Source organism: Jaculus jaculus, chromosome 19 (genome assembly GCF_020740685.1).
Source record: "Jaculus jaculus isolate mJacJac1 chromosome 19, mJacJac1.mat.Y.cur, whole genome shotgun sequence".
In the NCBI taxonomy this organism is placed as follows: Eukaryota; Metazoa; Chordata; class Mammalia; order Rodentia; family Dipodidae; genus Jaculus; species Jaculus jaculus.
In genome coordinates this window covers 59,602,925-59,630,832 of record NC_059120.1, presented here as the reverse complement: position 1 = coordinate 59,630,832, position 27,908 = coordinate 59,602,925, and the positions used below count along the sequence as shown (strand labels likewise).

The window sequence follows — 27,908 nt, the reverse complement described above, 5'->3', positions numbered from 1 at the left end:
ATGCAGGAACAAAAGAAGGACAGGTTTGGATTGCTGGACACGTCCGTCCCAGAGTTGGAGCGACCCCCCCATTCCAATGGCACCCCCTCTCATCAACCCCCCAGCTCCCTAGACAAGGAACTCAATGTCTTCCAGCCGGTGAGAAAGGAGCTAGCAGGAGCCTGGTCTAGAGGGGAGGGGAGGGGAGGGGAGGGAGGAGGGGAGGGGGTGCAAAATTAGTCTCAAAGGATCTTTATTTCTGAGCTAGTGAAGCAGATGTAATCAAGAGAGAGCAAAATAATCATTATGGGAGGGTGGAGGAGGGGAAGCTGGACTGGAATGGGGAGACTGGGCCGGGGCGAGGCTGGGAATTGGGGGACAGAGAACTTGGAGTGAGCGAGTCTCCCTATTCTGGGATGAGGAGGAAGGATTGTCCGCAGACTCTGACCTCAGCCCTCAGAATCCCTTCTCGGGGCTTAGGGATGCCTGGGCCACAAGGTGGCTGGGAGGGCACGGGAAGAAGCCCCCCCCCCAATAGCTGTTGAGGGAGGTAGTGTGGAGAGGGGAGGCTGAAAGCAGTGGGGGAGGGTAGAGAAGCCAGCAGAAACTCAAGTGGCCTCCAGATCTGTGGGACAAAAGTTGGAGGGAGATTTGTGTATGAGAGAGAAAGGGAGGGGGCCACGGGGAGGGGGGGCTTTGACAATGAACTTGAGACAAACTTCATTAGCATGCAGGCCTGCTGTCTGTCACATCAAGCTCAAACTGAGTTCCCATGCAGGCCAGAAAGAGTGGGAGGGGAGCAAAGGGAGGGGCTGAGGGTGGGGGTGAAAGAAAAGAGCCCCAACCATTGTACCATTGGGGCCCCAGCTTCCACCAGATATGGGACCCCGGCCTTGGAAACCAATTCCCAAATCGCCCTCTCTCTCCTCTAAGAACAAAATAATTTATCTCCCACTTTGAGCGTGTGGTCCCACCCTTCTCTCCCGCTAGACTTCAAGGGCTGGTGACCCTCGCCCCCTGTTCAGCTCTCAGCCTCACTTTCTGAATTTGCCCTGAGTGCAGCTGAGGGGGACGAGGTGGCTGGAGGGGGGAGGCCGATGGGAAGGAGGAACTCAAACAGCCAACTTCACATGGCAAAGGGTGTTCTGTACCAGTCTCCCGGCCAGTTCCACCTCCCATCCCACACACATCAGCCAATCATCGCCTCAAGAGCAAAAGTGAATTAAAACTCAAGAAGTCTAAGACAGGGGTACTTCTGTCATTCATTCCCTGTACTGGGGACAAGGGGCACCTGGAGGAGCCATGGTGTCCCTTAGCCTCGTCTTCCTGCCTCAGGTTGGAAAAAGGCAGCAGGGGCAGAGGGGAGGTGACAAAGACGACCCCCTCCACCCCAAACACACACACGCACACACACACACAAACACACACACACACACAAACACACACGCACGCACGCACAGGCGTGGAAAGGAAGAAGGAAGACGGACGGGTCTCCACGGCAGTGGGCTGTCATTTGGATGGTGTCCCCTGATAGGGGCAGCACACCCTTCCTGCTGCCTTTCCAAGGAGAGCAGCCAGAGAAAGGAAGGGGCGAGCAAAAACCCTGCACGGGCGCGCCACGTCACCAGCGCCGGGCCCGGGCGCGCTGCGCTGCGCTCCGCGGGGCGAGGAGCCCGGGAGCCGGGCAGGGCCGCCGCCGCCGCGCCCTTCTTCCCCGCGGAGACCGGTAAGCGGCCGCCGAGGCTCCAGGGCAGGGCCTGGCGGGGATCTAGTCGGAGGCTGAGCAGGGATTCCCTAAAAGGAGCCCGGGGAGGTGGGGAGAAGGGGTGCGCCCACGCCTTGTCTAGTGGCTCACGGAGGCTGGTCCAACAGTCACCGAAGAGAAAGGCTGATCCTAACGCAGGAGCCCCGGAAAGGGTGGCGGAGGCGGGGGGGTGGGGAGGGCGTGCGTGCAGGTAGGGCTGGCCGGCTGCCCACGGGGCCTTCACCCCTGCGGCCCGGGCACCCACGGAGGAGCTGGAGCCAGGCACCCTGCCCGGTGCCAGAGGCCCCCCGAGTCCCCCTCCTTCCCCAGCCTCTGACAGCCAGACAGCTCACTAAGTTTGTCAATGGGGTGGGGGTGTGGGGAGGGTCACGGTGCCAAGGATCCTATTAATCGTCTCCTCCCTCCCACCCACCCCCCCAGACACGGCCAACATCTTAATGCTGGCACTGGGGAGAGGAAGGAGGAAGAGAGGGGAGAGGGTGTCAGGAAAAGAAAAATGGCTCTGACTATGGACTCTGACCTTCTCCCTCCCTACCCCAGAGACGGCGTTTCAGGGGAAGAAAGAAAGAAAGAAAGCAAGCAAAAAAAAAAAAAAAAAAAAAAAAAAAAATCCTAGAAGGGACTTTAGGGGGATAACAGAAAGGGAGACACATTCCTGGGTAGCTAGAGACCGAAAATTAGGGAAATATTTTACAGAATTTAGATTAATTTAATTCCCCTCCCTTCCCTGTGTGCTGGAAGGTGGGCAAAGGGCTGACGGAGTTCAAAGGCACGTAGATGCTGAGTTCCAGAACACGGTGGGGGAGGGCTCCAGCCCCCCAGATTCTCCTAAGATGGCTTGTCTTTTGGGTAGGTTATGCTTTTTCCTTATTTATTATTTCTCTCTCTATCTCTATATGGGTGTGTATATTGGTGCACGAGGGTCTCTTACCACTGCAAAGGAATGCCACACACGTTGTGTAGTCTATAATGGCTACATATGGGTACTGAGGAATTGAACCAGGGGTGGTGGCAGCCTTGGCAAGTGAGCACCTTTATTTAGCCACTCAGCCACCTCCCCAGTCCTTTTTTCCCTCCCTCCCTCCCTTCCTCCCTTCCTCCCTTCCTTCCTTCCTTCCTTCCTTCCTTCCTTCCTTCCTTCCTTCCTTCCTTCCTTCCTCCCTTCCTTCCTATCTTGTTCTCTCTCCCTTCCTTCCTTCCTTCCTTCCTTCCTCCTTCCTTCCTATCTTGTTCTCTCTCCCTCCCTTCCTTCCTTCCTTCCTTCCTTTCTTTCTTTCTTTTTCCTTTTTCCCTTTCACCTTTCAGTTGTTGTTTGGTTGTTTTGTTTGTTTGTTGAAGCAAGGTCTCACTCCAGTCCAGGCTGAGCTGTCACTCACTCTGTAGCCCCAGCCTGGCTACTTGATCCTCCTACCTCAGCCTGGCACAAGCCAGCATGCCTGGCCTTTTGGAGTGGTTTCTAAAGGAGAGCTAGGACATCAGAGAAAAGGCCCGGCCCTGAGCCCCCATCCACACTGTGCTCTGGGAACATAGGCTAGAGTCATTATGGGATGGCAGGGGGTTAGGATAAGGGCAGACCTCCACCACCCCAGCAGCCAGGTTGCTAGCACATTCCTGCTCTGTATCACTGGGCTGTTTCCTGGCCACTGCTCTGAACACTTTGTGAACCTGTGGTCGTGGTCAGCTGGCTGGGCAGCCATTGATGAGGAGAGTAGCTCCCCACAGAAGCAAGCAGAAAGAGCCAGAGGCACAGCATTTAGATACGAAGCTAAGAATGAACCGCAGACTGAGGTAGCTCTTTCTGAAACGGACAGGCTGGCCCAGCTGAGGTGGGGCAGAGGGGCACCCCTCAGTGAGCAGTGGGAGGAGACAGTCCTGCTTCTCTAGAACTCAGGTCAGGCTTATTCCTCATTCCTTCTCTCACACTTCCTTTTGCCCAGTTCCCTATGAATGTAGGTTCCCTTCCTGAATTTAAAAAAAAGGGGGGGGGGATGGAGAGATGGCTCAGCAGTGGTTGAAGGTACTTGCTGGCAAGGCGTGAAGACCTGGGTTTCATTCCTCAGGACCCACATAGAGCCAGATGCATAAAGCGGTGCGTACATTTGGAGTTTGCTTGCTGGCAAGAGACCCCGGGTGCTCATTGTCTCTCTCATCTCCTCTATTTCTCCTTGCAAATAGATAAATAAAAATTTTAAAAAAGAAAGAAACTGCTAAAGGAAACAGTAATTAAAAAAAATAGTGCAGAATTGAGCTTAAGATAGAAGAATTGATTTATCAGTCTAGTCCAATACACACATACAAAACACACACACACACATACACAAACCTACTCCTCCTGGCTTTTTAGGAGCTGGGTCACAACCTATGCTATAGGTACCACTGCCTCAAACCCTAATTCAACCTGACAGCTAAGTACTGAAAAGTTAATACTGTAAAATGTGGAGTGAACTCCACACCAAACACTAAAATAATGCTCAGTGACGCCCTTGTACTCATGCCTTTATGAAGGACGAAGGGTGTTTTTATGGATCCCGAGAGATATACAAATGGCATGACAGAGTAGAGAAAGCTGGATAAATTATTACTGGGAATACTTTTTTTGTTTGGTTTGTTTGTTTTTCGAGGTAGGGTCCCCCTCTATGCCAGGCTGACTTGGAACTCACAGTGATCCTCCTACCTCTGCCTCCCAAGTGTATGTGTGTGTTTATGTTTTTAAATGTATTTGAGGCAGAGAGTGAGAAAGAGGCAGAGAGAATGGGTGCACCAGGACCTCCAGCCTCTGCAAACAAACTCCGGAGGCATGCACCACCTGTGCATCTGGCTTATGTGGGTCCTAGAGAATTGAACCTGGGTCCTTTGGCTTTGCAGGCAAGTGCTTTAACCACTAAGCCATCTCTCTAGCCCAGCTTTTATTTTTGAGACAAGATATTGAACTTTTGATCCTGCTTTGGCCTCCCAAGTGGGTTATAGGTGTGTGCCACCATGCCAGGCTACAACTGAGACTGTCTGACATGTGCACATCACTCTACAGTTTATGTGTCATAAACCTAGGCAGACAGAAATGTATTCCTAGCCCAGGCCCTTCATTCCAATCCTGTTCTCTCTAGTAGCTTGCAAAAAGCAGGCATCTGCAAGGAGAAGGTGAAGGCAGGGGTTGATTTCTTTAGGGTTACAGTAAGAGACTTCAGGGGTCTCAGCTCCAGCCCTGGGTCTGGAGGTTTTGGGGTGGAGGTGTGGGTAGAGGTCAAGATAGTCAAGCAGGTGGAGGCTTTCCTTCAGAAGGGAGCTGAGAGGCCCACAGGGCTCCTGGTTGTTCTACATGGGGGGACTTTCTCTTTGGGGGACCTCATGGGCAGCCCTGAGTCCTGGCAATTGATGAGGGGGGAGCTAGCCTGCCTGGAGCGGGAAGCCAAGGGAGTAAGAAGAAGGCAGAGCTATAAGGAAGAGGATAGATTCTAACTTCTGCATTCTCCACCTCCACAGGCAAGGCCATCCTGAAGCAGCCTCCTTTGTTCCTGGTGTCCTGGAAGACGGCAGCTGGCACTTCTGACGCTGGGGTACTTATGTCCTTCCTTGCTTTTGACGGTGATGTGGCTGGGGGGAGGAAAAGTGAAGCTGGCCCTGAACCCCCTGTGTTCTCTCCTGTTTTCCTCAGCTGTCCGCCCTCTACCAGTTTCCAGATTCTGGTTTGGGTCTCTGCATAGTGAGACCTGCATTGTTAAAGAGAAGGGGGATGGGACCAGGTAGCTGGGGGACAGAAGGCCACTCTGCTCCCGGTCTGGACAGAGGAGAGACGTCCTGACATGACAGGTAGACTCTTCCTCCCCTGCTTCCACAGGCGTCCGGAGAGAAGGCAGGTCTGAGAGGGACACAGGGCTTCCAGCACGGGTGACTGTGGTGAGCGATTAGAGGGAATGGGGCTCTGGGATGCCCAGTGGGTGGGTGTGCCAGAGCACAGATCTTTAAGCATTGGGAGGTACTACTGCTGCTGCTGGTGCCCATGCACCTGTCTGAGTCGATGGATGTCTGTGAGCACGCACATGTGCAAGCACCCTTGCACACTCGTGCTTCTGACCTCTGAGGAGGCCGTTTGCTGGCGTCTGTGCGTGTGGTAGAAAGGGTCGGGTCTGGATGGGTCAGCTGACTCTCCATTTTTGCTACCTTGTTCTCACACCCCTGACGTTGCGTTGAAGGCTGGGGCTCGTAGGAGGTGAGTCCATGGGGCTCAAACTCAGAACCTTGAGCAAACGTGGAGTCAACACTTACACTAGTAGGGAGCTCTCCAGGCTGGTCCTCCTGGGAAGAGAGAAGAGCAAGAAGAAGGGGAGGCGAGAGGAGAGGAGACGAAAGGCGAGAGGCCATCGAAGCCACCAAGCCACTGTGGGAGGAGTACGTTGGTGCACCTAGGGGCCACTCCTCCAGATCGCGTCTCCCTCTCTCTCTCTCTCAGAGGCAGGGTCCCACTGTAACCCAGGCTGACCTGGAATTCACTCTGTAGTCTCAGGGTGGCCCCCCATTCACAGTGATCCTCCTACCTCTGCCTCCCCTCCCAAGTGCTGAGATTAAAGGCCCCAGCTAAGACTTTTTTTTTTTTTTTTTTTGCTGTTCTCACTTTTATTTGTCACAACACAATAGACGATGCAAACGTTTGCTAGCAGGACAGCGTCTGACAGATCTGCTGCAGAAATCAGTGTCGGAGCCTTCCTCCCTCAGAGAGAGCTCTTACCTGTATTTTCAAGGTAAATTCACCTGATTAAACAAGGAAAAGCTATGTTTTTTCCCCCCTATTTAGTTACTTGAATAAATCAAGGGAGTGCTTCACTACCAACATGTATTTAGAGACCTGAAAACCAGAGAGCAAAGGTGCTTTGTGCCTGAGGTGGAGGGCGGGGGTCCTGCTGGGGCCTCTCAGGGAAGACAGAGGCCGGGGGCCACTCCTAGGGCACCTGGTGGAGCACTGTGCCCCTACAGGATTCCTGCTTCCAGAGGGCAGAAAGGTCTCCTCGGCCCCGCTAATGTATTTGGCATACTCTGGATGAAGTTAGCCAATTTGTTTATCCCTGGACAAAGAAGATGTTAGAAGCTGTCCTTGTCTCCGAGAGAGGCTGTTTTCCTTTGCCACTCTTGCAGGATTTTCTTGTTTGGAACTTGAAAAGCATGACTCAGTGTACAGGTCCATCCCACTTAACAGGAGGCTGGGGGTTTTCTCTCTCTCTCTCTCTCTCTCTCCCCCTCTCTCTCTCGGCATACAGCCCTTCCTCCTTCACTGGACGAAAGCACCCCAAGGAGGAGTAGCGGGTGCTGGCTTGTCCTGCACCTACAAATTCAAGCAGAAACTCACTTCCTTGGGAATCGGGTTCTGCGTGTGACAGGCCAGGACAATGTAGGCTATCTCCACCTGCCCTTGTTGAAATGTCTTCTCTTTCATTTGGACCCTGTTAGATTGAGCACTAAGAGGAAGCACGATATTCAACTACGTGGTGAAATGTGAGCTCACGTCTTTTCAGAACTCAGCTAAATGTGCCCGTTTTTCTCTTTGAGGTTAAATTTTGTTGGAAATCCAGTTGAGTCTGAATTTGGCCACTAGCAGTACAGGGGGTGGGGGGCAGCAGTGTCCACTGGGCCAAGAACTTTTGTGTCCACTTCCTTTTCCAAAAAATACTGCATTAACTGAGGGACTCTCCCTCTCCCTTTGGTCTGTCTGGAGCCCTGAAGAGGGCTGGGAAAGGGTGAAAATTGGTGAGAAGAAAGAAAAATATTTTGGGACTAGAGAGATGTCTCTACAGTTAAGGCACTTGCCTACAAAGGGTAGACTAAGGACCCCAGTTTGATCCCCTAGTACCCAAGTAAGCCAGATGTACAAGGTGGTGCACGCCTCTGGAGTTCCTTTGCAGTGGCTGGAGGGGAGGCCCCGGCACACCCATTCTTTCTCTCTCTCTTTCAAATAGATAAGTAAAAATAAAATATTTTACAGAAAGGGAAGCATTTCAGCTAGAAAAGGGGCTCTTTCTCCATGCTCTGGCCCCCACCTCCCTCTGGGTACTGGAGAAGGAACAGGGAGAAAGGCTTGCTTGCTTCTGGTGTTCCCAGGAGCTTTTGTGGGAGGCAAACTGGGAAACTTGGCTCTGTGCATGAAGGGAGCCGCTCCTCCTGGGTGTCAGACATCCTGTGAAGGGCTGTGAAGTGTTTGCTTGCGGAGAAACCTTTGGTGGGCACTGAGCTGAGAAGAAAGGTGGAGGGTCTTGTGGGGAAGTGCCTCAGGATGGCTTTCAGCAGCATTCTGGGGGCAGGTTTGCTTGTGCGGGTATCTAGGGAAGCGTTCCCACTTTCTGCAACTCCTACTAGAAGCCCGGAAACTCCCAAACTCCCCCTAGGAGCGCCAGCCTGAGTTGTACGGGCCGGAGGGAGCGGTGTAGGGAGTGTCTCTCTCGTTGCCTCTTTCCTTTCTTCCTCACCACTGACCACTGTATTGGAAGGGTGCAGCATCAGAGCTATGGAAGCTTCTAGAAAGCTTCACCCTTAACTGGGTCTGGTACAAGCCTGTAAATCTTTTTTTTTTTTTTTTTTTTTTTTTTTTGTCCTCGAGGTAGGGTGTCACTCTAGCCCAGGCTGACCTGAAATTCACTCTGTATTCTCAGGGTAGCTTCGAACTCATGCGCTCCTTCTGCCTCTGCCTCCCCAGCGTTGGGATTAAAGGCATGTGCCACCACACCCCGCTCAAGCCTGTAATCTTAAACTACTCAGAAAACTGAGGTAGGGAGATCAAAAATTCATAGCCTGCTTGGGCTATGGAGTAAGTTCACAGTTCACGGTCAGCCCGAGCAACTTAGTGAGACCCAGTCTCAAAATGAGCAGCAGAGAGAAGGCTGATGGTATTGCTCAGTGGTAGAGAACACGCCTGACATGTGTGAGGCCCTGGGTTCAATCTCCCGTAAATCAATCAATTAGTCAGCCTCTCCCTTGGATAAATGTGTTAAGCTACAGTACAGGCTTGACAGGAGGAAAGATGCTCAGCTGGGCCCTGAGAACCGAGGCGCTTTGGCTCCCTCCTCCATTCTGGAGCCAACCTCCAGATTTTATTCTTTCTCCACCTCACCACCGTGTTATCAGCATCTTCTTGTCTTTGCAAGAGGCACCAAATTGAATCCGTTGGCCACCGGCTTTCATATGAGCCAGCCAAACCACAGACAGGCCTGGCTTCGTCCTGGGCAGAGCTGAGCCGGAGGACCTGGGCATAGAGAAAAATCAGCGTAGGTCTGATGGCCACATGATGACCCCTCCAAGCGCAGGGCTGGTGACAGTGTTCAGGGATCTCTAAGCTCCTCCGTGTGGACCTAACCACAGCAGAAGCGATAAGAGGGGGAGTGGAAGGATGGAGGGGCTCCCTGGCAGGCACCACAGCTCCCAGGGGGCCCAGGCTGGCTCAGCTGCAGCCAGACCCCCGATCCTGGCTGCCAGCAGCTGGGCACTACCCAACGGTGGGCATAGAATTTACTCCAATCTCATTCTCAGGTAGAACAGAGGTGAGCCTGGAATGCCTGCCCTGCTGGGCCAGGCTGGGAGTGGGCGAGGAGGACTGAGTTTGCTGGAGAGCCATTTCCTTACCCACGCCTCGCCCCAGAGCTGGCACTCAGGAGCAAACACAAGGCTGTACTGGAAGGCCAGTGGGTGGAGGACGGACCAAACACCAAGTCTTGTCCGGCCCTATCCTTCCTTACCTGGAGCCTGAGGCTACAAGAACATTCAAAAGATTGTCTCTTAGGAGAACATTTGAGAGATGCAGCCTTAAAAAAAAAAAAAAAAAAAAGATTGTTTGCTTCTGAAAGGCAGAAAAGGAGGGTGCAGAATCTGTCTTTTGCTGTTTTGAGTTGAAACCCCTGAGCAAAAGAGATTCCTGCTGGTCGCCAATATTAGGATCACAATTTGGAAAGGATTAGAATTTGAGAAACACAAAAACTTTTCCGAGGTGAGGAGGCGGGAAAGGGCAGCCTTCCTTTCCGGGCAGGCCTGGAACTCTCTGTCCATTCTTCTGCCTCAGCTGAGATTATAGGTGAACCAGTTCCTCTTTCAGGGAATTTTGCCTAATCTCTTCCCATCTTTGCGCCCTGGTCCCAGTGCAACATGCTTAAGGCCCAAGTACAGAATGTTAGGAACTACAAAAACAGAGTGAAGGTGAAAATTAGAACCGCAAATGGCAGTTAATTTAGACGTGCCAGGCGGGTCTCCAAGCGGATGAGGATCGGCGCACAGACCTTGGGTTCCCCCATCCCACCCCCATTCTCCGGGGGAGGGCCCCCCCATTTGCGCGCCTTGGCCAGGGTTTGGAAGGAGGGGAGGGGCTGCTGGTGGTTAATAGGGAGGGGGGGGGCGTGCGAGGCGGTGGCGTCAGATCAAGTAGAGCCAATCAGAGGCTGGTCAGGGGAGGGAGTGTGAGAGGATGAATGAAAAGTCCGGAGCCGGAACGCGTTTAGGCCAGAGCAGCAGCGGAGGGAGCCGAGGAGGGAGCCGGGTACCCGAGACCCTCTCCGCCTTCGCCCGCCCTGCCCGCTTCTCCGCCCGCTGAGCCCTGGCATCCTGGGTCCAGGTCCGTGGCTCTCGGAAGACCGCGCGGCTCAGCACGGGATGAGCACCCTGGGCTCCATGTAAGTGGCCTGGCACGAGATGGCACCCACCGCGAGCGCCCCGCCAAGCCCCGCACCCTCCCTGGACCACCCAGCGGTGGCTTCCCAGACGACCCCTGGGGCATCCCGGTCCTCAGACCACCCCCCTTCACCCCGGGCCGTTTCACAGCCCTGAGCGATTTTTGTTGCTTTTCATGCCAAGCGGAGCTCGGGATTGGGCAGGTCCGGCTCGGCTCCTCGGCCCGGCCTCCCCGAGCTCAAGTCCAGCGCCCTCCAGGATTTCCGCGCGGCTCGAGTCTCTGCCCTGGGGACACTCGCTTAAGTGGGGTCCCCTTCCACCCTACACACCCCACATTTCCCCGGTGCTTTCGCTGCCTGCTCCCCCCTTCTGTCGGCAGCTGGACCCAGCTTTTCCCGGGGCGACTCCGTTAGGTTGGGGGGGCGCGGCCACAGGCACCCTGAGAGGCCCAGGTTTCTGCGGCCCCTCCCCACCCCCACCCAGACCTCGACCTCCAGCGGACCCTCGGCGAGGTGGGAGAGGCCCCGCCTCGGCCCCTGCGGGCTTCCCGGGTGGCACGAACAGCCCACGCGTCCCTCTCGCGGGGCGCTCGGATGGACCCGGGACCCGGGGGTGCGGGAAATATGGCTAACAACCTTCTGGGGTTTGGTCCCGTGTCCAGCTCCGATCTCCGTTGCATCCTTTCCTCGCCTTTTGCGGGCTCGATCGTGTCCGTCCTTGGGGTCCCGGACCCCATCCCTCCGCCCCCGCCCCACGCGAGTCCCCCCCTACCCCACCCACCGGCTCCCCGGCCGGCCAGGGGCGGCGCGAGCTGTGGGGACGCGCGCGGAGGCCCGGAGGGCTGCGCGGAAGAGGCGGCGGCGGCCAGGAGGCGGGGTTGGTTGTTATCTTTGGTTATCTAGCTGTATGAGTGGTGTGGAGTCTTCATAAAGCTAGATAACCGAAAGTAAAAATAACCCCATACACTGCGCAGCGGGGCTGGGCCGAGCGGAGGGCGGGGGCAGCGGCGCGCGGACCGGGGCTGGCGTCACTTATCCCCAAACGTGGGGTCCCCACTCCATCCCCCACGTTGGGTTGGGAGGAAGGCCAGAAGTCTCCTTGGGGGTTTCCTCCCGGGGTACCCCGCTCGGGATGGGTCCCTAGCTAGGGAAGATGCTCAGGGAAGGTTGGGAGTCTGGTGTCAGGATGTGCGGGACCTGGGGACCTGGGCTCGGGGTGCGTGGGGACCTGGGCTCAGGGTGTATGACTCGCCTGCGGCCCGCGCCCCGCGCCCGCCCGGGTCGGTGGCGGGTGCGAACAGCCTCCACTGGGCTCCGCCTTTGCTGGAGTTCCAGGTTCAAGATGTTCCTAGAACGCAGGTCTTTGCTAGTGTCCGTGAAGCCACCCAGGGCTTGCCGGCTTGGTTGGGGGAGTGTCAGGGTGGGGATGGGGGCGGCATGGGGACAGGGTTAGCATCTGCTGGATTGTGGATGCTTAAAAAAAAAGCCAAACAACCCAAGGTGGGGGGAGGACCACGCCCAATAACTCGGTGGCCAGAGACTCTTGCTCCCGCCCCCCACCCTCGAGTTTTGGGGCAGTGGAGCGAAGATTCTCTTGTTTCCTCGTTTACACCAGAACCTGAGTGGTGTCTGATAAGAACCGTTGATGCTTTGAAATTAATGGCTAAAGGCTCTGAGTTGGGGACTTAAAGAATATCGTACCTTCCTGTTCCAGCCTCACTCTTGGAAATTGTGTCAAAAAAAAAAAAAAAAAAGGCCCCAAGGAGCTCAGAAGAGCTCAAACACAAAGGAATTTGTTTCTGTGCTACCCAGAGAAAGCAAAGAATTAGATTAATCGGTGCTCTTACTAAAAGAATCCATTTATCCTGCCAAATATTTCAGCTACACATGGTCTGAGAGTCACTTTGCAAAATAAATGTGTGGAGCTGGAAGTCTCTGCATTTGTTAGGGCTCCGTCCTGACTCCAGCTTCCTGCCCTCCAGGTCGAGGGCCTCAAGGACCACGAAGGGACAAACACTGGGCAAATGACCTTGCAGACTCCAGTTTCCTGTGCAAATTTAAACTTTCTTCCCAGGATCAGATTTTATAGCTATGAGATAATGATTCAATGATGCATATTAGGTGGGAGAAATATTGACGGTTCTAAATTCAAAATTTGGGGTTCAGGGAGCCCAGTGTACAAGTGCCTCTTTAGCAATCTGGGCAAACAAAGCCAGAGAGATTACTGTTCTCTTACAGTTCTATCAGCTTGGAATTTGAGTTTTCTGGAGGAAAGGCCGGTGGGTATTGAATTGGGAAGCAAGGAAGCAGGTTCTAGACAAGTCACTCCCACGGTGAGGGAGCTGCCTGTAACCCCGTTTTAAGGAGGAGGAACCTGATCTCCAGAAGCCAAAGTGCTTTCCATTGGCTTCCTGAGAGCTGGAGAGAGACGTGGCTGGGCTGAGCTGAGAGGGATCGGTTGGATGTGGCACAGGGAGAGGGAGGGGTCTGGCCGTAATCAGGGCTTCCCTGTAAAGGGGGAGCAACAAGGAGTAGCTTTCTTCTTATCATAATCATTGTTTTTTTTAGGTAGGGTCTCACTCTAGCCCCAGCTGACCTGGAATTCACTATGTAATCTTGGGGTGGCCTCGAACTCATGGTGATCCTCCTACCTCTGCCTCCCAAGTGCTGGGATTAAAGGCGTGCGCCACCACGCCCGGCTCATAGTCATTTTTTATTGAGGCAGGGTCTCACTCTAGCCCTGGCAGACCTGGCACTTACTTACTCCCTAGCCCAGGCTGGTCTCAAACTCACTGCAATCCTATCTCAGTCTTCCAAGTGATGGGGTTATAGCCATGAGCTATGTTTCATATCGCTGCTTGGAAATGTGTAGCCTGATATACAACATAGTGAGTTCCAGTCCAGCCAGACTCTGTCTCAAAAAAAAAAAAAATATATATATATATATATATATTTTTTTTTTTTTTTGGTTTTGTTAAAGAAAGGTGTGTTTGAGTCCTCTGAGGCCCATCCTCATGAGCCTTTGAACCTTGACTGGGAACCACATTTGTCTGCCGTGAGTGCAGATCTCTAAGGAGAAGAGGGCCTGAGGAAGGGGTGTTGGAGGGTGTGTACCTCACCTCAGTGGGAAGGAGAAACAGAGGCCAGAAGTGTGGGGTAGGGTTCACACTGTTCTCACGTGTGCATACTGTGGTGAGAAGATTGCCAGCAGGGTGGGGTGGGTGGGTGATGTGTGAGCAAGCTGTGTCTCAGGAAGGTGGAAAACCGTAGTACTATGTGATCTGGCCTGAGGTTGGGTGTGGGTGCGAAGCTCAGCTGGGACACCAGGGCTGCTTGACTGTGGACAAGGAAACCCATAGAAAGACGGGGTTCTAGCACACAGGGGCTTTACCAAAAGCAGGTACCACAAGGATGCCAGTCCCTCCTCTTCCCTTTCTCTCCCTCCTCTTCCCTCTCTCTTCTTATTACTTCCCTTCCTCCCTTCCCGTCTCTGTATTTATTTATTTCACAGAGAAAGAGGGAGAAAGAGAATGGGCACGTTAGCCAGGGGCCCCTTTGTGCATCTGGCTAATGTGGGTCCTGGGGAATTGAACCTGGGTCCTTTGGCTTTGCAGGCAAACATCTTAACCACTAAGCCATTCCAGGAACCCCCCCCCCCGTCTCTGTTTTTGAGATGAAGCCTCATTCTGTAGCCCAGGCTGGCCTCCTGCCTGGGCCTCACACCTGCTAGGATTACACATGCGAACCTCCACCACTGGCTCTACCCCCTAATCTTTATATTTCATAGCACCTTCCTCCTCCAGTTATATCCAGTAGGAGAACTGGTGCAGCTGGGATGCAGGGAGGCAGAAGGGCCTTGCCAGCTGCCAGTTAGGAAATTTCCTTTGTTATCATCACAGTTCTGCTTGTGTCTAAGAACCGCCAGTTCCTCTCTTCAGATCCTGCTACATCCACCCAATTTACTGAAAACTAAATTCTCAGCTTAAAAAAAGAAAAATTATTTAAGCATTAAATCCCAGCACTCAGGAGGCAGAGGTAGGTGGATCACCATGAGTTCAAGGCCGCCCTGAGACTCCATAGTGAATTCCAGGTCTGCAGGTACTAAAAGAGCCTACCTCGAACACACACACACACACACACACACACAACTCATTAATTTATTTGTGTGTGTATGCCCAATGTGAGCCTGAGTGTGACAGCCAGTGTGTGGAGGTCATGACAACTTTGAGCTGTCAATGTTCCACCCTTTTTGAGACTGGGCCTCTTGCAGATTGCAAAGGAATGTCAGCCTTGGCTGGCCCCCCAACTTCAGATTCTTCTAGCCCCACCTCCTGTTGCCATGGGGTGCCAGGGTCACAGACATATACACTACTTTGCATCTGGCTTTCCAAGGCTGCTGGGGGATTGAATTCTAGCTTTCAGGCTTTGCAAGTGCCTTTAACCACTGAGCCACCTCCCTATCTCCCAGCTGGTTTCTTGATCCACTTCAAGCCCCTACCATCGAGTTCTCCATCCAAACAGCCAGTGAAGACTTTCTCCTAAATAGTGACTTTTAAAAAAATATTTATTTATTTGAGAGAGAGGGAGAGAATGGGCACTTCAGGGCCTCTAGCCACTGCAAAGGAACTCCAGATGCATGCACCACCTTCTGCATCTGGCTTATATGGGTTTTGGGGAATCGAGCCTGGATCCTTAGGCTTCACAGGCAAACACCTTAACCACTAAGCCATCTCCCCAGGCCCTTGACTCAACTTTTGTGTCATTATTCACACCCAAACCCAGGGACAATTTTTTTCCCCCAGTTCCAGGCATCAAAAGGGTTGTGACAGTATAGAAATTGTTTCAGTCAGATTGTCTAGTGAGGGAGGAACTAGAAAGAGCAAAGGTGGCCAAGGCAGGCCAGCCTCTCTCCCCAGGGAGAAGCCATCCTTTAAGGAAGCTATATGTTGTTTTGAGGGGCTGGGACAGAACCCAGGGCCTCAGGCACACCAAGTACACATGACCACGGAACTGCTTAGGTTGTTTTGTGGACAAAGATAGGAGTCCACACAGGCAGCATATGTTGACGCTCGTGGGGAAGCAGTCCTTAGACTGCAGAGGGCCCAGAGGCCAGTTAGTGGGTTTGTGACTGGGAGCTGTCAACATTTAAATGGAAGGACTTGCCCCTCCTTTTCTAGTTTTGGGAGTTGAAGGGGGGCTTCAAGGGATCTGGGTAGGAAACAGTGGGAACCTGAGGAGAGAAGACCAACCCTTGGGAAACTTGTTTGGCAGAATGGTGTGCTCTGTCTCATTTTAAAATTTTTATTTATTTGTTTATTTATTTATTTATTTCAGAGACAGGGAGAGAGAGAGCGAGAAGGAGGGAGATTGGGTGCACTAGGGCCTCCTCCAGCCACTGCAAACAAACTCTAGATGGATATGCCACCTTGTGCATCTGGCTTGATCTTGGATCATGGAGAATCAAACCTGGGTCCTTTGGCTTTGCAAGCAAGCACCATAAGTGCTAAGCCATCTCTCCAGCCCTTTCTCTCTCTCATTTTGAGACAAGATCTCACTTCTTAACAAAATTTTTAATATTTTATTTATTTATTTGGGAGAGAGAGAGATGGAGAGACTCCAGACCCATGTGCACCTTGTGCATCTGGCTTACGTGGGTCCTGGGCTTCACAAGCAAACGCCTTAACCACTAAGCAATCTCTCCAGACCAGGTCTCACTTTTATCCTGGACTGGCTTGTAACTCACTATGTATCCCAGGCTGGTCTCAACCTTGTGGCAATCCTGCTGCCTCTGCTGGTTTATAGGCGTGATCTGTGCCATGCCTTAGCTTATTTGTAAGAGTTCTTACAACTGGCAAACTGACCTGCAGAAAGCTTGGAAGTGACAGTTCCAACTTGCTGCTATTCAGCTTCTAGATTCTAGAATTACAGAAAAGGGGGGCTAGAGAGATGGCTTAGTGGTTAAGGCACTTGCCTGCAAAGCCAAAGGGCCCAGGTTCGATTCCCCAGGACCCACGTACGTGTAATAAGCCACATGCACAAGGTGGTGCATGTGTTTGGAATTCCTTTGCAGTGGCTGAAGGCACTGGCACGCCAATTGCCTGCACCCCTCCCCCATTCTCTTCCCCAATAAATAAATCATCTCTTTAAATCCCCCATAGTAGAGAAGATGGGGTGATAGAAATCACTGGTCCCTAGGCAGAATGGGACAACTCCCCCAGGAGTTAAACTAGTGGGTTAAAGTCAATGGAGGGGAGAAGACAAAGCTAGAAAGTAGTTCAGGCTTTTGAGAAGCAGGGTTATGGAAGGAAGGGTAGGTGCGGACACATTTAGCAAGGAAAGTGGTGGGAGAAAAGGGAACCCCCTCCTTGCCACCCGGGCTCCGTCAGGATTCGAGTGACACCCCTCCTCCTGCCCTAATCCCCCATTAAGGCAGCTCTGAGTTTGTTATGACAGCCGCTGAGGGTAACTGAATTGCTGTTTGCTGTGTCTGCTAATTGGACTGAAGGGCTGGAGTCTGGACACTGAAAGGGACCATTGTCGCTGTTTACCTTCCGGCACTGCCTCACTGAGGACCCTCTGGGTGAGGAGAGCAGCCCGCAGGTCTCTGCGCGGCCCCTGTATCTCCGCACCAGGAGCGCAGCGGGGCACTGAACATCTCATGGCCTGGTGTGGTTTGTGCTTCCATGGCACAGAAGAGAAGCCAGACCTGGGTCCTTCTCCCCTAGTCTTCAGAAGAGAAGTGACATGGCCTGCCTCTCTCCTCCCTTCCCTTCCCATCTGTCTTTATGGGCATCTCTTCTTCCAGTTCAGCTGTCTGCTTCCTTCGAGACCAGCAAGTTTCAACCGGGTTACCCACGAAAATCACCCGGATAGCACGTGCGCTCTCTCTGTCTCTCTGTCTCTCTCTCTTTCTTTCTCTCCTTTTGAAATTTTCATTTTTCGAGGTAGGGTCTCACTGTAGCCCAGGCTGACCTGGAATTCACTATGTAGTCTTGGACTGGCCTCAAACTCACAGCAATCCTCCTACCTCTGTCTCCTGAGTTCTGGGATGAGAGGCGTGCGCCACCATGTCCAGGTGTTGTTTTTGTTTTCCCCCTCTTTTTTTTTTCCAGATGTGGCATCAATATCAGTTAATGTGCAGCGTGGGTTAAGTACCACAAATACAGTCGCATCGCTACGTCTGGGCCACATGCACACAGATTGTTCCTGCTTCCCAAGCCCCTGATATCCAGGGTGCTGTCAGACAGGTTAGGGTCCCTTCTCACCTTGACTAAGAAGTTTCTCAGCAATAAGGTAACAAGGACAGTAGCAACAGCAGTTATAGTAAGTGATGCCTGAGTATCTAGGATGGAAATTGAAAATGTCCCTCAGCTCAGGCCAAGCTCTTTCCCAAGGGTGAAACCCACTGGCTCTGTCCTCTTGCTGCTTTTTCCAATAGCTGAGTTCATCTGGGGCTCTTCAAGTTTTGAGGATGTCTGGGTGGGAGGCTCAGAGACCTACGCTGGTGGCGCTGTCCTTCCGTGCAACCGCAGGAGCAGCGTGGTGGTCCTTCACAATGGCCTCCTCTCTTTCCTTACCATGCCCAGTTATTTGTGCTCGCCCCCTTAGTTTCTCATGGGGCGGGAGGATGTGCCTGCACCACATCCAGCACCGTGGACAGCTCCCGGCCGTGGTGCAAGCTTTAACCCTTCCCCGAAGAAACGAGGGCCTGTGGTCTCCACTCCCATCAGAACTTTGACCCTGCAGAAGCGGCCTGTAATCGGCCAGCAGTCTCAGGAAGGCCAGGGCTGAAGGGCAATGGCCCTTCTGTCCCCAGGACACCGGGCTTGTCCTCACGTGGAAGTCTGCGTGAGAGCAGCTCTGCAGGAGTTGGAAGGATGAAGAGCAGGTCACGAAGGGTCAGACCTAGAGTGTGCATGGTCAGGGGAAGCTAATACGACCTCAGCGATCGATCGATTGCCTGCCCTCTGTGGCTGATCAAGTCCAGAGGAGGGAAGAAATGTGACCCAGGTCACCCAGGTGTTTAGTGGAGCGTTGAAGGCCCAGGTTCCTGGATCTGACCTGGCTCTTTCTGCCTCCAGTGTCTCCCTTAGGAAGCTGTCTCCCTGCTGAATGCTGGCAAGAGTTTTGCCTGGGTGGTCCCCATTCACAGGACAGGATGCATGTCTGGGCATGTGAGGTGTTCCCGTGAGGGATGAAGAGGTGGTGCTGACTGCTCAGAGGAGGCTTACAGTGAAAGCCTTACAGAAGGCATGAAGGCAGCTTACCAAGCAGTAGCTGGCAAGCCATGAGAGAAAAGCCAAGGGGCCACCATCTGCCAGGGCACAGAGGCCAGTGGATGACCACAGGAGTCTCCAGAGGCCGTCAGGAGTCATGCAAACTGGAACAGAGCCTGGGAAAGGCCCTTCTATGCACCCATGCCTGCTCTCCCAATACCATGAGCCTAGAAACAAAGGGGCCATTCACTGGGATTTGATTCTGCAGTCTCTGGCTGGCATTACCAGGTGGTGGGGGCATCAGGAGGTGTCAATCCATTATGCAACCCCCCAACTCCTAAGTCCTCTGGGACTGAATGTTGGGGGGGAGGTGGGTGTTCTATATTGCCATGGTAACCACCCCAGCCCCCACCCCCAAAGCACAAAAAGGGATAGCTTTCACCCCCCATCTCCAGTAACAACCTGGGGCTGGCTGGGAATCTTCCCTTGGGAATCGTACTTTTTGATGCACAGCCATGGCATCCGTGAGCATCCCCTCTTCAACCCCAGAACTGAACTCTCCAGCATCAGTAGAGCATAGAGGCCGGGAGGCTGGGCCCTCGGTGCCTTGGCAAAGTTGGACAAGCCAGCAGCATCCATCCCTAGTACTTAGCCTCAAGCCCTCCTGCCTCACCTACAGCCAAAGCCGCCCTAGGCTGCCTCTGCCTGCCCAGGCAAGTGCCTGCACTGGGGCTCTGACCTTCTTTCTACTCTCTCCCAGAAGCCAGGGACACCCCACTACCTCCAGCAAACCTTCAGGCTGTGGGAACAGAAAAAGGGGAGGGAGCCATTTCTGACACTCTCCATCTGTACCCTCCACCGTTACTCATTAAGCATTCTGCCCCCTCCTTCCGCTCGTTAAGCCTGATTTGCATACATTTGCATAATACAGTTCATTTGCATTGCAGGAGGCTCTGGTAGAAGCCCAGGGAAAAAGGGGTGGTGGGCTAGAGAAGAGGGGAGAGATTTTGTTTTCATCAAAGTGTGGGGGCAGGGCTGGGGGAGGTGGCAGGAAGGAGGTAGAAATAAAAACTCACACTGATCCCTTTCTTCCCTTCTGCACTCCCTCCCCGGCCGGACTCAGATGCCAAAGAGAGATGCCAAGGGGCTAGCTTTTCTGTCCTTTTTTTTTTGTCTCGCTTCCTCCGGCCTTGGCTCCCCAGCCTGGCCCCCCACCTTGTCGGGAAGAAAGAGACAGGATAGGGGGCAAGGCTGTGGGAACAGAAGCAAAGGGACAGAGGGAGTCCGCCATCGCCATCTTAGGTAGTTAGTTCCTGTGAAATGGCTGCCCGTGATGGCTGGAGGCTGAGACCCCGCCTGGGCAGTGGGCATGGCAGGCAGCGATTCCACAGAGAAGGATTTCCTGGCTGACCAAGGAGAGTTGAATTTTTCTACTAGTGGAAGTTGGAAAAGAGAGAAGGAAAAGGAAAGACCAGGAAGGTGGCTCAGGAAGCCCGGGTTTGGCACCCAGGCAGAGAGGAGAGGCTCAAGCCCGGGTGTGGGTTCCAGAGGATGCGGGATTGGGAGGGATGTCAAAGGTGCCAGGAGACTGAGCTGGGAAGAGCAGGGATGAGGAAAGGGTGAGGTGAGGGCGGCCGGAGCTCCCCAGGGCTGTGTACTGGGCGCTGGAGGGAACACTCTACCTCCTCTCCTCAGCACAGTATTCCCTACCATCTCCACAACTCTCCTGAAACTGTCCTCTCAAAGGCCACTCACAGCCCCTCAACTGGCTAACTGTCCCCTCTTTCTGGGGACAGCCTTCCTTTCCCTCTGTGAACAATTTCATGCTGAAACCCTCCTGATCCTTCCCATTGGCCTGGCTTCTTCTGTTACACCCACAGCGAGGTGGCTTGTCCCTGGTTTCAATCATTCATTCATTCATTCATTCATTCATTCATTCCTCTGGTCCATCAGTGTCGCAAGAAGTGCCAAGTCTTTTTTTTTTTTTTTTCTGAGGTAAGGTCTCACTCTAGCTCAGGCTGACCTGAAATTCACTATGGAGTCTCAGGGTGGCCTCAAATTCATGGCTATCCTCCTACCTCTGCCTCCCAAGTGTTAGGATTAAAGGCATGCGCCACCATGCCCCAGCTTCTTGTTTTCTTTTTTTTTTTTTTTTAATTTTTTTTTATTATTATTTATTTATTTGAGAGCGACAGACACAGAGAGAAAGACAGATAGAGGGAGAGAGAGAGAATGGGCGCGCCAGGGCTTCCAGCCTCTGCAAACGAACTCCAGACGCGTGCGCCCCCTTGTGCATCTGGCTAACGTGGGACCTGGGGAACCTAGCCTCGAACCGGGGTCCTTAGGCTTCACAGGCAAGCGCTCAACCGCTAAGCCATCTCTCCAGCCCTCTTGTTTTCTTTTATTCATTTCAATTATCCTCTGAAGTTAACACTCTCACTCATTTGTTTAAGCTTGGCCTGTCCACAACTGCAGATTCATACCCCAACTCCTGAGGGTCGCACCATTATCTCCCAAATCAGAGACTGCAATGGCCACATGCCCAGGCCTTAACCACAAGGAACACTGGGAAGGTATCTGTGTCCCTAGCTTCTGGAGTGGTAGAGCTCAGGTGCGCCTTGGCGGCAGGTGAGTCATGCCCAATGCCCCAGCTGCTTCTCCTCTGGCCACAGCCCCCAGGTTGGAACCCTGAGCCCTGTTCTGGGCTTGCTCCATGTCCAAGTCCACTCACTTCCTCCCTTGTGGAACCTTGTGTACCCAGGCCTTTCTTTTCCTTACCCCTGCTGCAGTGCTGGCTCCGGCAGTCAACAAACACTTACTTATCAAGCATCTGCCACATGCCAGGTGCTGTGTGGAGGGTAGGGTGGACTCCAAAGGCTCTTTGGAGGGAGCAGACTGGAGGGAGAGGCAGCCACAGTCATGGATTGCAGCCCTGCCCAGGGTGCCAGGAAGCTTGGGGAGAGAAGGGAACTGAAAACAGCTTCCTGGAGGCAAAACGTGATAAAGGGTACACAGATGTTTGAGGAGGTAGGCAGTGGGAAGGAGACAGCAAAGAAGAAAGAGCCAGGAATATTTGGAGACTAACCTATGCTGTGACGGCAGCGGTTCTATCATCACGAGCTTTAGATGGCACAGTAGGGAGGGGAGGGTCTGTGTTGGAGGGGGAGGTAGCCCCAGCCTCAGAGGTGCTGAGCATAGGGTAGGGCTGCAAAGCAGCACCGAGCTCCTAGGAAGGAACTATGCGTCCACAGGCATCCCTAGTCCAGGGGCTCTCTTAAGGAGGAAGTAGAAAAATAGTAGTCAAGGTCCTCAAGGCCTAGGGACCTGACTGGGGACTTTCAAGGGAGCTCCACCTAGAAACTTTCTTCATGAAGTGAGGGGACATGAGGGTGGGGGGAAGAACTAGGAGGCCGCAGGGAAAGGAGGCCTGGCAGCCCCCCAGGCTGGAATGTAAGTGGGGGTGCTAGCTTTCGCACAAAGGCCTCTCTGTGGAAGTGGCTCTGTCAGGTGAGGGGATTTAGCTCCCGAGGGCCCTCAGCGGGCGCTGGAGGAGGAAAAGCAGCAGGGTGACTTCAGGCTTCCAGCAGGTCATTAGGAGGCTCTGCAGAGCTGTTCCCAGGCCCTGCCAGGGCTCCCCACCCCACCCCATTCTTCCCATCTGCGCCTCCTGATCCAGCCAGCCTCTCCTTCCCCAACCCACACATGCTCCCCTATGAGCTTTGGACCTGGTCTCACCCTCACTAGAGCTTCTCTTCTCCCAGCACAGGGGCTGCCACAGGATACCCCACCACCCTGCAATGAGGGAGGAAGGCAAAGCAACACCCACCAAAGCCAAACAGGAATCCCCAGGCCTCGAACTCATGGCCACCCTCCCGCCTTTGCCTGCTGAGTGCTGGATTAAAGGCATGCTCCACCAGGCCTGGCAAGTTTGGGGTTTTGACTAGAGTTGGATAGACTGGCCAAGATAAAAATTCTGGCTTCCCTCACATGCTAGCTAGTGACATTAGGCAAGTTATTAATGCCTTTTTGACTTAACTTTTTGTTTGTTTGTTTGTTTTAACTTTTTGTTTGTTTGTTTGTTTGTTTCAGGGTAGGGTCTCACTTTAACCCAGGCTGACCTGGAACTCACTCTGTAGCCCCAGGCTGGCCTCAAACTCACATCCCCAAGTGTTGGGATTAAAGGCCATGCCCAACTTGCTTACTGTATTCTCAACCCGGTTACCCTGAAGGTCAAATGCAATGGTATGGGTGAGAGTGTTTTGTAGGGCAGCATGCAGATGTCCAGTGTCCCCTGTTGAGGGACACAGTGAGAGGGACCCCGTTGGAGGTAGGTTGGGACCATCAGGAAGGTTTCCAGCATTGGGAAGCCTGGACCTTAGGTTGCTGGGGAGGAGAGCAGAGGCACCCTGGGTAGGTGGCCGGGCTCTATGGATGGAATGTCTGAGCCTCGGGGCTCTGGCAGGTGGCATCTGCCAGGGCTGCTATGAGAGGGGTAGCTGGGTTTTGAAACAATCAGATGGTAAAGTTCATTATGCAATGTTTCTCATCCTTCCCAGGAAGAGCATAGGTGGCCACGTGTGAATGAACACCTTCCAGCAATGGGTGCCCCAGGCCGCCCACAGCCACCCTGCCCCTTTCCTTCAACCCTTCCCCCCATGTGCTCCAGAGGCAGCTCAAGCCATGGAGGACTCTGCTCCAGGAAGCGTGCGTGGTAACTAAGTCCTGCCCCCATGACTCTCCAGGCCACCGGCTTCGTGCTCCTTGGCACGGGCAGATGTAAACCAACTACTTATATCCCTGGGCCTGCGGGCCGGAGCATCTCTGAGCAGGAGGGTCTTTTGTCTGGTGGTACAAGCAGCAGGCCGGAGGAGGAATGGTGTCAGCAGCAGCCCCCACAGGTAGCACGAAGGCCTCCAGGCCTGGGGAGGAGGGCCAGGCTGAGGCTGGCATATGGGGGAGAGCCTGGGCGTAGTGAAGCCTCACCCAGCCGGGGCTGCCTTCCAGTGGGCTGTCCATCTGGCACCAGCTGTCGTCCCGGCTCCGCCCCACAGCACAGGAGACTCTTTCTGTGTTGCTATGACGATCAATCGACAGCCATCTTTTACCCAGGGTGTTACATCTAGCTGGACTTTTCCCTCGAGGTTCTCCCTAGAGACTTATCCACGTCTCCTGACAGTCACCCAAAAAGTACTTGTCAGTATACAGTTTACTTTAGTTTTTGGAGGTAGGGTCTCACTCTAGCCCAGGCTGACTTGAAATCCACTATGTAGTCTCAGGGTGGCCTGGAACTCATGGTGATCCTCCTACCTCTGCCTCCCGAGTGCTGGGATCAAAGGTGTGCTACACCACACCAGGGCCGTTCAGACATGGTGGCTCACACATGTCATCTCTGTATTTGGGAGGCTGGGGCAGAAGAATGGTGAGTGTAAGGCTAGTGGACTAGACAGCAAGACCTTGTCACAAAAACGCTAGTTAGTTAGTTAATAATTTAATTAATCAACATGGCAAGGACTAGGGCTGTAGCTCCATTGGTAGATGCACAAAGCTCTGGGTTCATCCCCAGCACTGCCAAACTTTTCTTTTTTTAAGGTAGGGCCTCACTCTAGCCCAGGCTGACCTGGAATTCACCATGTAGTCTCAGGGTGGCCTCAAACTCACAGTGATCCTCCTACCTCTACCTCCCAAGCGCTGGGATTAGTGGCATGTGCCACCATGCCTGGCCTTCAAACATTTGTTTTAATGTTTTTATTTATTTACTAGGCAGAGAGAGAGAGGATGCCGATACAAACCAACTCCAGGCACATGCGCCATTTTGTGCATATGGCTTCACTTGGATACTAGGAAATGGAATCTGGGTGGTAGGCTTTACAAGCAAGAGCCTTTTAATCATTGAGCCATTTTCCCAGCCCCGATATGATTTTTGTTTGTTTGTTTTGTTTTGTTTTTTGAGGCAGGGTCTCATTGTAGCTCAGGCTGACCTGGAATGCACCATGTATTCTCAGAGTGGCCTCGAACTCACAGCGATCCTCCTACCTCTACCTCCCTAGTGCTGGGATTAAAGGCATGTGCCACCATGCCTGGCTTTTTCCAATATGTCTTTGTTTTGTTTTGTTTTAATATATTTTATTTATTTATTTATTTGAGAGAAGGAAAGAGGGAGAGAGAGAGGGAATGGGTGCACCAGAGCCTCCAACCATTACAAAGGAACTCCAGATGCATGCGCCACCCTTGTGCATCTGGCTTATGTGAGTCCTGGAAAATCGAACTGGGATTCTTTGGCTTTGCAGGTAAATGCCTTAACCACTAAGCAATCTCTCTAGACCTCAAATATGTTTTTTTAAATATTTATTATTTTTTTTTATTTGTTTGAGAGAGGGAAAGAGGGGGAGAGAGAGAAAATGGGCATGCCAGGGCTTCCATCCACTGCAAACGAACTCCAGATGCACGCGCCCCTTGTGCATCTGGCTTACGTGGGTCCTGGGGAATTGATCAGTGGTCCTTTGGCTTTGCAGGCAAGCGCCCTAACTGCTAAGCCATCTCTCCAGCCCAGTATGTTTCTAATTAAAAAAAAAAAAAAATGATGTCAGGCACGGTGGCGCACACCTTTAATCCCAGCACTTGGGAGGCAGAGGTAGGAGGATTGCCATGAGTTAGAGGCCACCCTGGTCAGCCTGGGCTAGAGCAAGACCCTACCTCGAAAACAACAATAAAAGAACTAGTGAGATAGAGTTCAAGAGGTTCAAGAGGTCCCATGTGCTTTCCTGCTTCTATGACAGGCTCTTCTTCTCTCCAGCCAGGAAATGCCACTTGTTCCTGTCTCCCAGGGCCTATGTCCCCTCCAAGATCCTCGCACTTGTTCTTTCACATGGGGACCTGAGAGGTGAGGAGCCACTACCCAACTTTACACCTACTCTGCCTCCGTACGTGCTGCGAAGGGAAACTGGCTTTGCTCGGTAAGAAGTCCGAGTGTCCCTTAAAGATTTGGGAGCCTCCCAAATGTTTTAAAACTACCCCCTTATTGGGCTGGAGAGATGGCTTCATGGTTAAGGCGCTTGCCTGCGAAGCCTGATGACTCATGTTCGACTCTGCAGGTCCCACGTCAACCAGATGCACAGTGAAGCAAGCACAAAGTCTCACATGAGCACAAGGGGACGCCTGCGTCTGCAGGGCCCTGGCGGCCAGTTCTCTCTCTCACTCCCTGTCCCTCTCGCTCTTAACCTCGCATAAAAATAAGTAAATAAATAAAGGCAGTCTGTTGGGTTTGCCTCAAAAACTACCCCTTCTTGCCTCCTGTCAGCACCAAAAACTGAGCTCCTGAGAAATCCAGTTCCTTCCTCTTGCTACCCAACTAGAAGGCAGAGTGCTCACCTTGACCCAGAGGCACTGAGCAGGGCCAGTTGGGCCTGGCAGGAGGAAGGGGAAAGGGTGCTATTCTTAGCTGAGGAGGGGCTGCGTGGGAGGAGTGGAGTGATTTATGATGCCATTGTTCCCACCCTCTTCCCAGACCCCTGCCAGTGTACCGTTGCTAGGAGATCGTGGCTGCCCTGTCATCCAGACACCTCCTCCTCTCTCCATAGTGGGACCCTGTCCTGAGTGACATCCACCACCCATTCCAGACCTCGCCACACACTAGTCTCTCCTCTTGTTGCCCCAAATCTAGACAGCTTTGGGTGTTGGACCTCCTGGCCATGTGGGAGGGGAGTGTGGAGGGAGCCAGGCTCTTTATTTGTTGGTTTGTTTATTTATGAGAGAGAGAGAATGGGCACACTGGGGCCTCCAGCCTCTGCAAATGAACTCCAGATGCATGTGCCACCTTGTGCATCTGGCTGAATTGATCCTGGGTCCTTGGGTTTTGCAGGCAAGGTCTTAACCACTAAGCCATCATCACTCCAGCCGGACTTCGTGGCTCTTTAAGGAGCTGCACCCACCCTTGGATCCGGAGGAATCTTCATGTGGGAGAAGCAGGACGTTCTTTTGAGGGTTTCCCAGTATGCCCAGTGCAGCAAGCCGACTGCTGACTCTTCCGGACTGTCAAGGTCAGGGTTAAAGACCGGCAGAGGTCAGGAAAAGAGGTGGATTTAGCAACCCAGGCAGCAGGAAGGTGACAATGAGGGGATATGGAGGAAACTGGTGTATGGCTGAGATCCTCCCCTCCACTTTCTGGAATTCCCTTTTGACTCTGGCTGGAGAGTGGTTTGGGGGCGGGGGGGGGGGTGATGAGCAGCTACAAAGGCAGACTGTGGCCAGGCCGCTTCTTCTGAGCCTCATTCTCCTAGGCATCGTCCTGCTCTGAAAAGGGTGCCGGCCTTGACTCAGCTGCCAGCCATTATCTCTCTTAAGCTGCCCTGGCTGAAACCTTGGAGTCCTGTCTCCACATCCCAAGGAGCCAGGTCACATCCTAGAGTCCCAGGATGAGGGCAGTACCCACCTGGCTTCAGATGGGACTCCTCCCCTCCCAGTGCTGACTTCCCGCAGAACAATTACCAGGCACAACACTGGGCCAGGCAGAGCCAAAGAGGACCTGACCAAACAGGACAGGACATGCCCAGCGGCTATGCCCACCGCGACCCGCTACCCGAGCCATTCTGGTTGAAGATGGGCCTGGGAAAGAGGCCACCAGACTATGGAAGTTACATATTAACCCCGACTGCTCTCTACCAGAGAGTAGCAGGGCCTTCCTTCCAGAAAGTTCCCTGCACTCCTGCAAAGCTCTTGAGATCTGAACTGCACCCTGGGCACCCTGTCCGATGACTAGACTCAGCCACTGGTGCCCTGGCACCCTGGCTGCGGGCTCTCTCCTGCTGGTGGAGGAGACAACCTCCCCAGGCCAGGTTTTCCTCTGCCTGCTCCTAAAGTCTCCTTCCAGAGTGCTGCCCTTCACTTGTGTATGTGTGTGTGTGCATGTGTGTCAATGCGTGAGATTGTGTATGTGTCTGAAACGGTGTCTCGTGTAGCTCAGGCTGGCCTGGAACTTGTAGCAATCCTCCTGCTCCTGTTCCCCCACCCCCACCCCCGAGTGCTGGGATTTTAGCCTTTTTCCACTAGTGACAGTTTCTCTTTGCAGACGAAAAAGAAGACCTGGCTTCACCCTGTGCCCTCAGAAGAGCCTTCCTGGACTACGAAGGGGCTGGCTCCCAGCAACAGGATGTGGACAGAAGCAGGGGCACAGCCTGGGAGAGCTTCTTCCCAGGGCCACTGGAGAGAGCCTGGCTGCCTTGATGCCACTGGCTCCACAAGCTGACCAGCCAGGGGTGCCCATGGGTCCCCTGCCCCATCCCATGTCTAATAAACAGTCTTGTATATGAAGGACAA

The 27,908-nt window shown here is 53.2% G+C and overlaps 1 protein-coding gene across 1 annotated transcript; it reads left to right on the top strand.

The window, feature by feature from the left end:
* LOC123455993 lies at window positions 1–27,908 on the top strand. Its single transcript, XM_045138015.1, has 8 exons — window positions 1–138; window positions 1,546–1,705; window positions 2,486–2,593; window positions 5,225–5,298; window positions 23,153–23,300; window positions 25,390–25,549; window positions 26,455–26,632; window positions 27,661–27,908. Exons 1-7 carry the CDS (start codon window positions 1–3, stop codon window positions 26,471–26,473), a joined length of 807 nt encoding a protein of 268 aa, XP_044993950.1. The 3' UTR covers window positions 26,474–26,632; window positions 27,661–27,908.

Bases quoted from the DNA above. Each gene is read 5' to 3' on its own strand.
- LOC123455993 (XM_045138015.1), top strand. From the start codon at position 1: ATGCAGGAACAAAAGAAGGACAGGTTTGGATTGCTGGACACGTCCGTC. The intron at 139-1,545 runs GTGAGAAAGGAG...TGCCTTTCCAAG, and splicing joins AACTCAATGTCTTCCAGCCG to GAGAGCAGCCAGAGAAAGGA. The intron at 5,299-23,152 runs GTACTTATGTCC...CATCCTTCCCAG, and splicing joins CTGGCACTTCTGACGCTGGG to GAAGAGCATAGGTGGCCACG.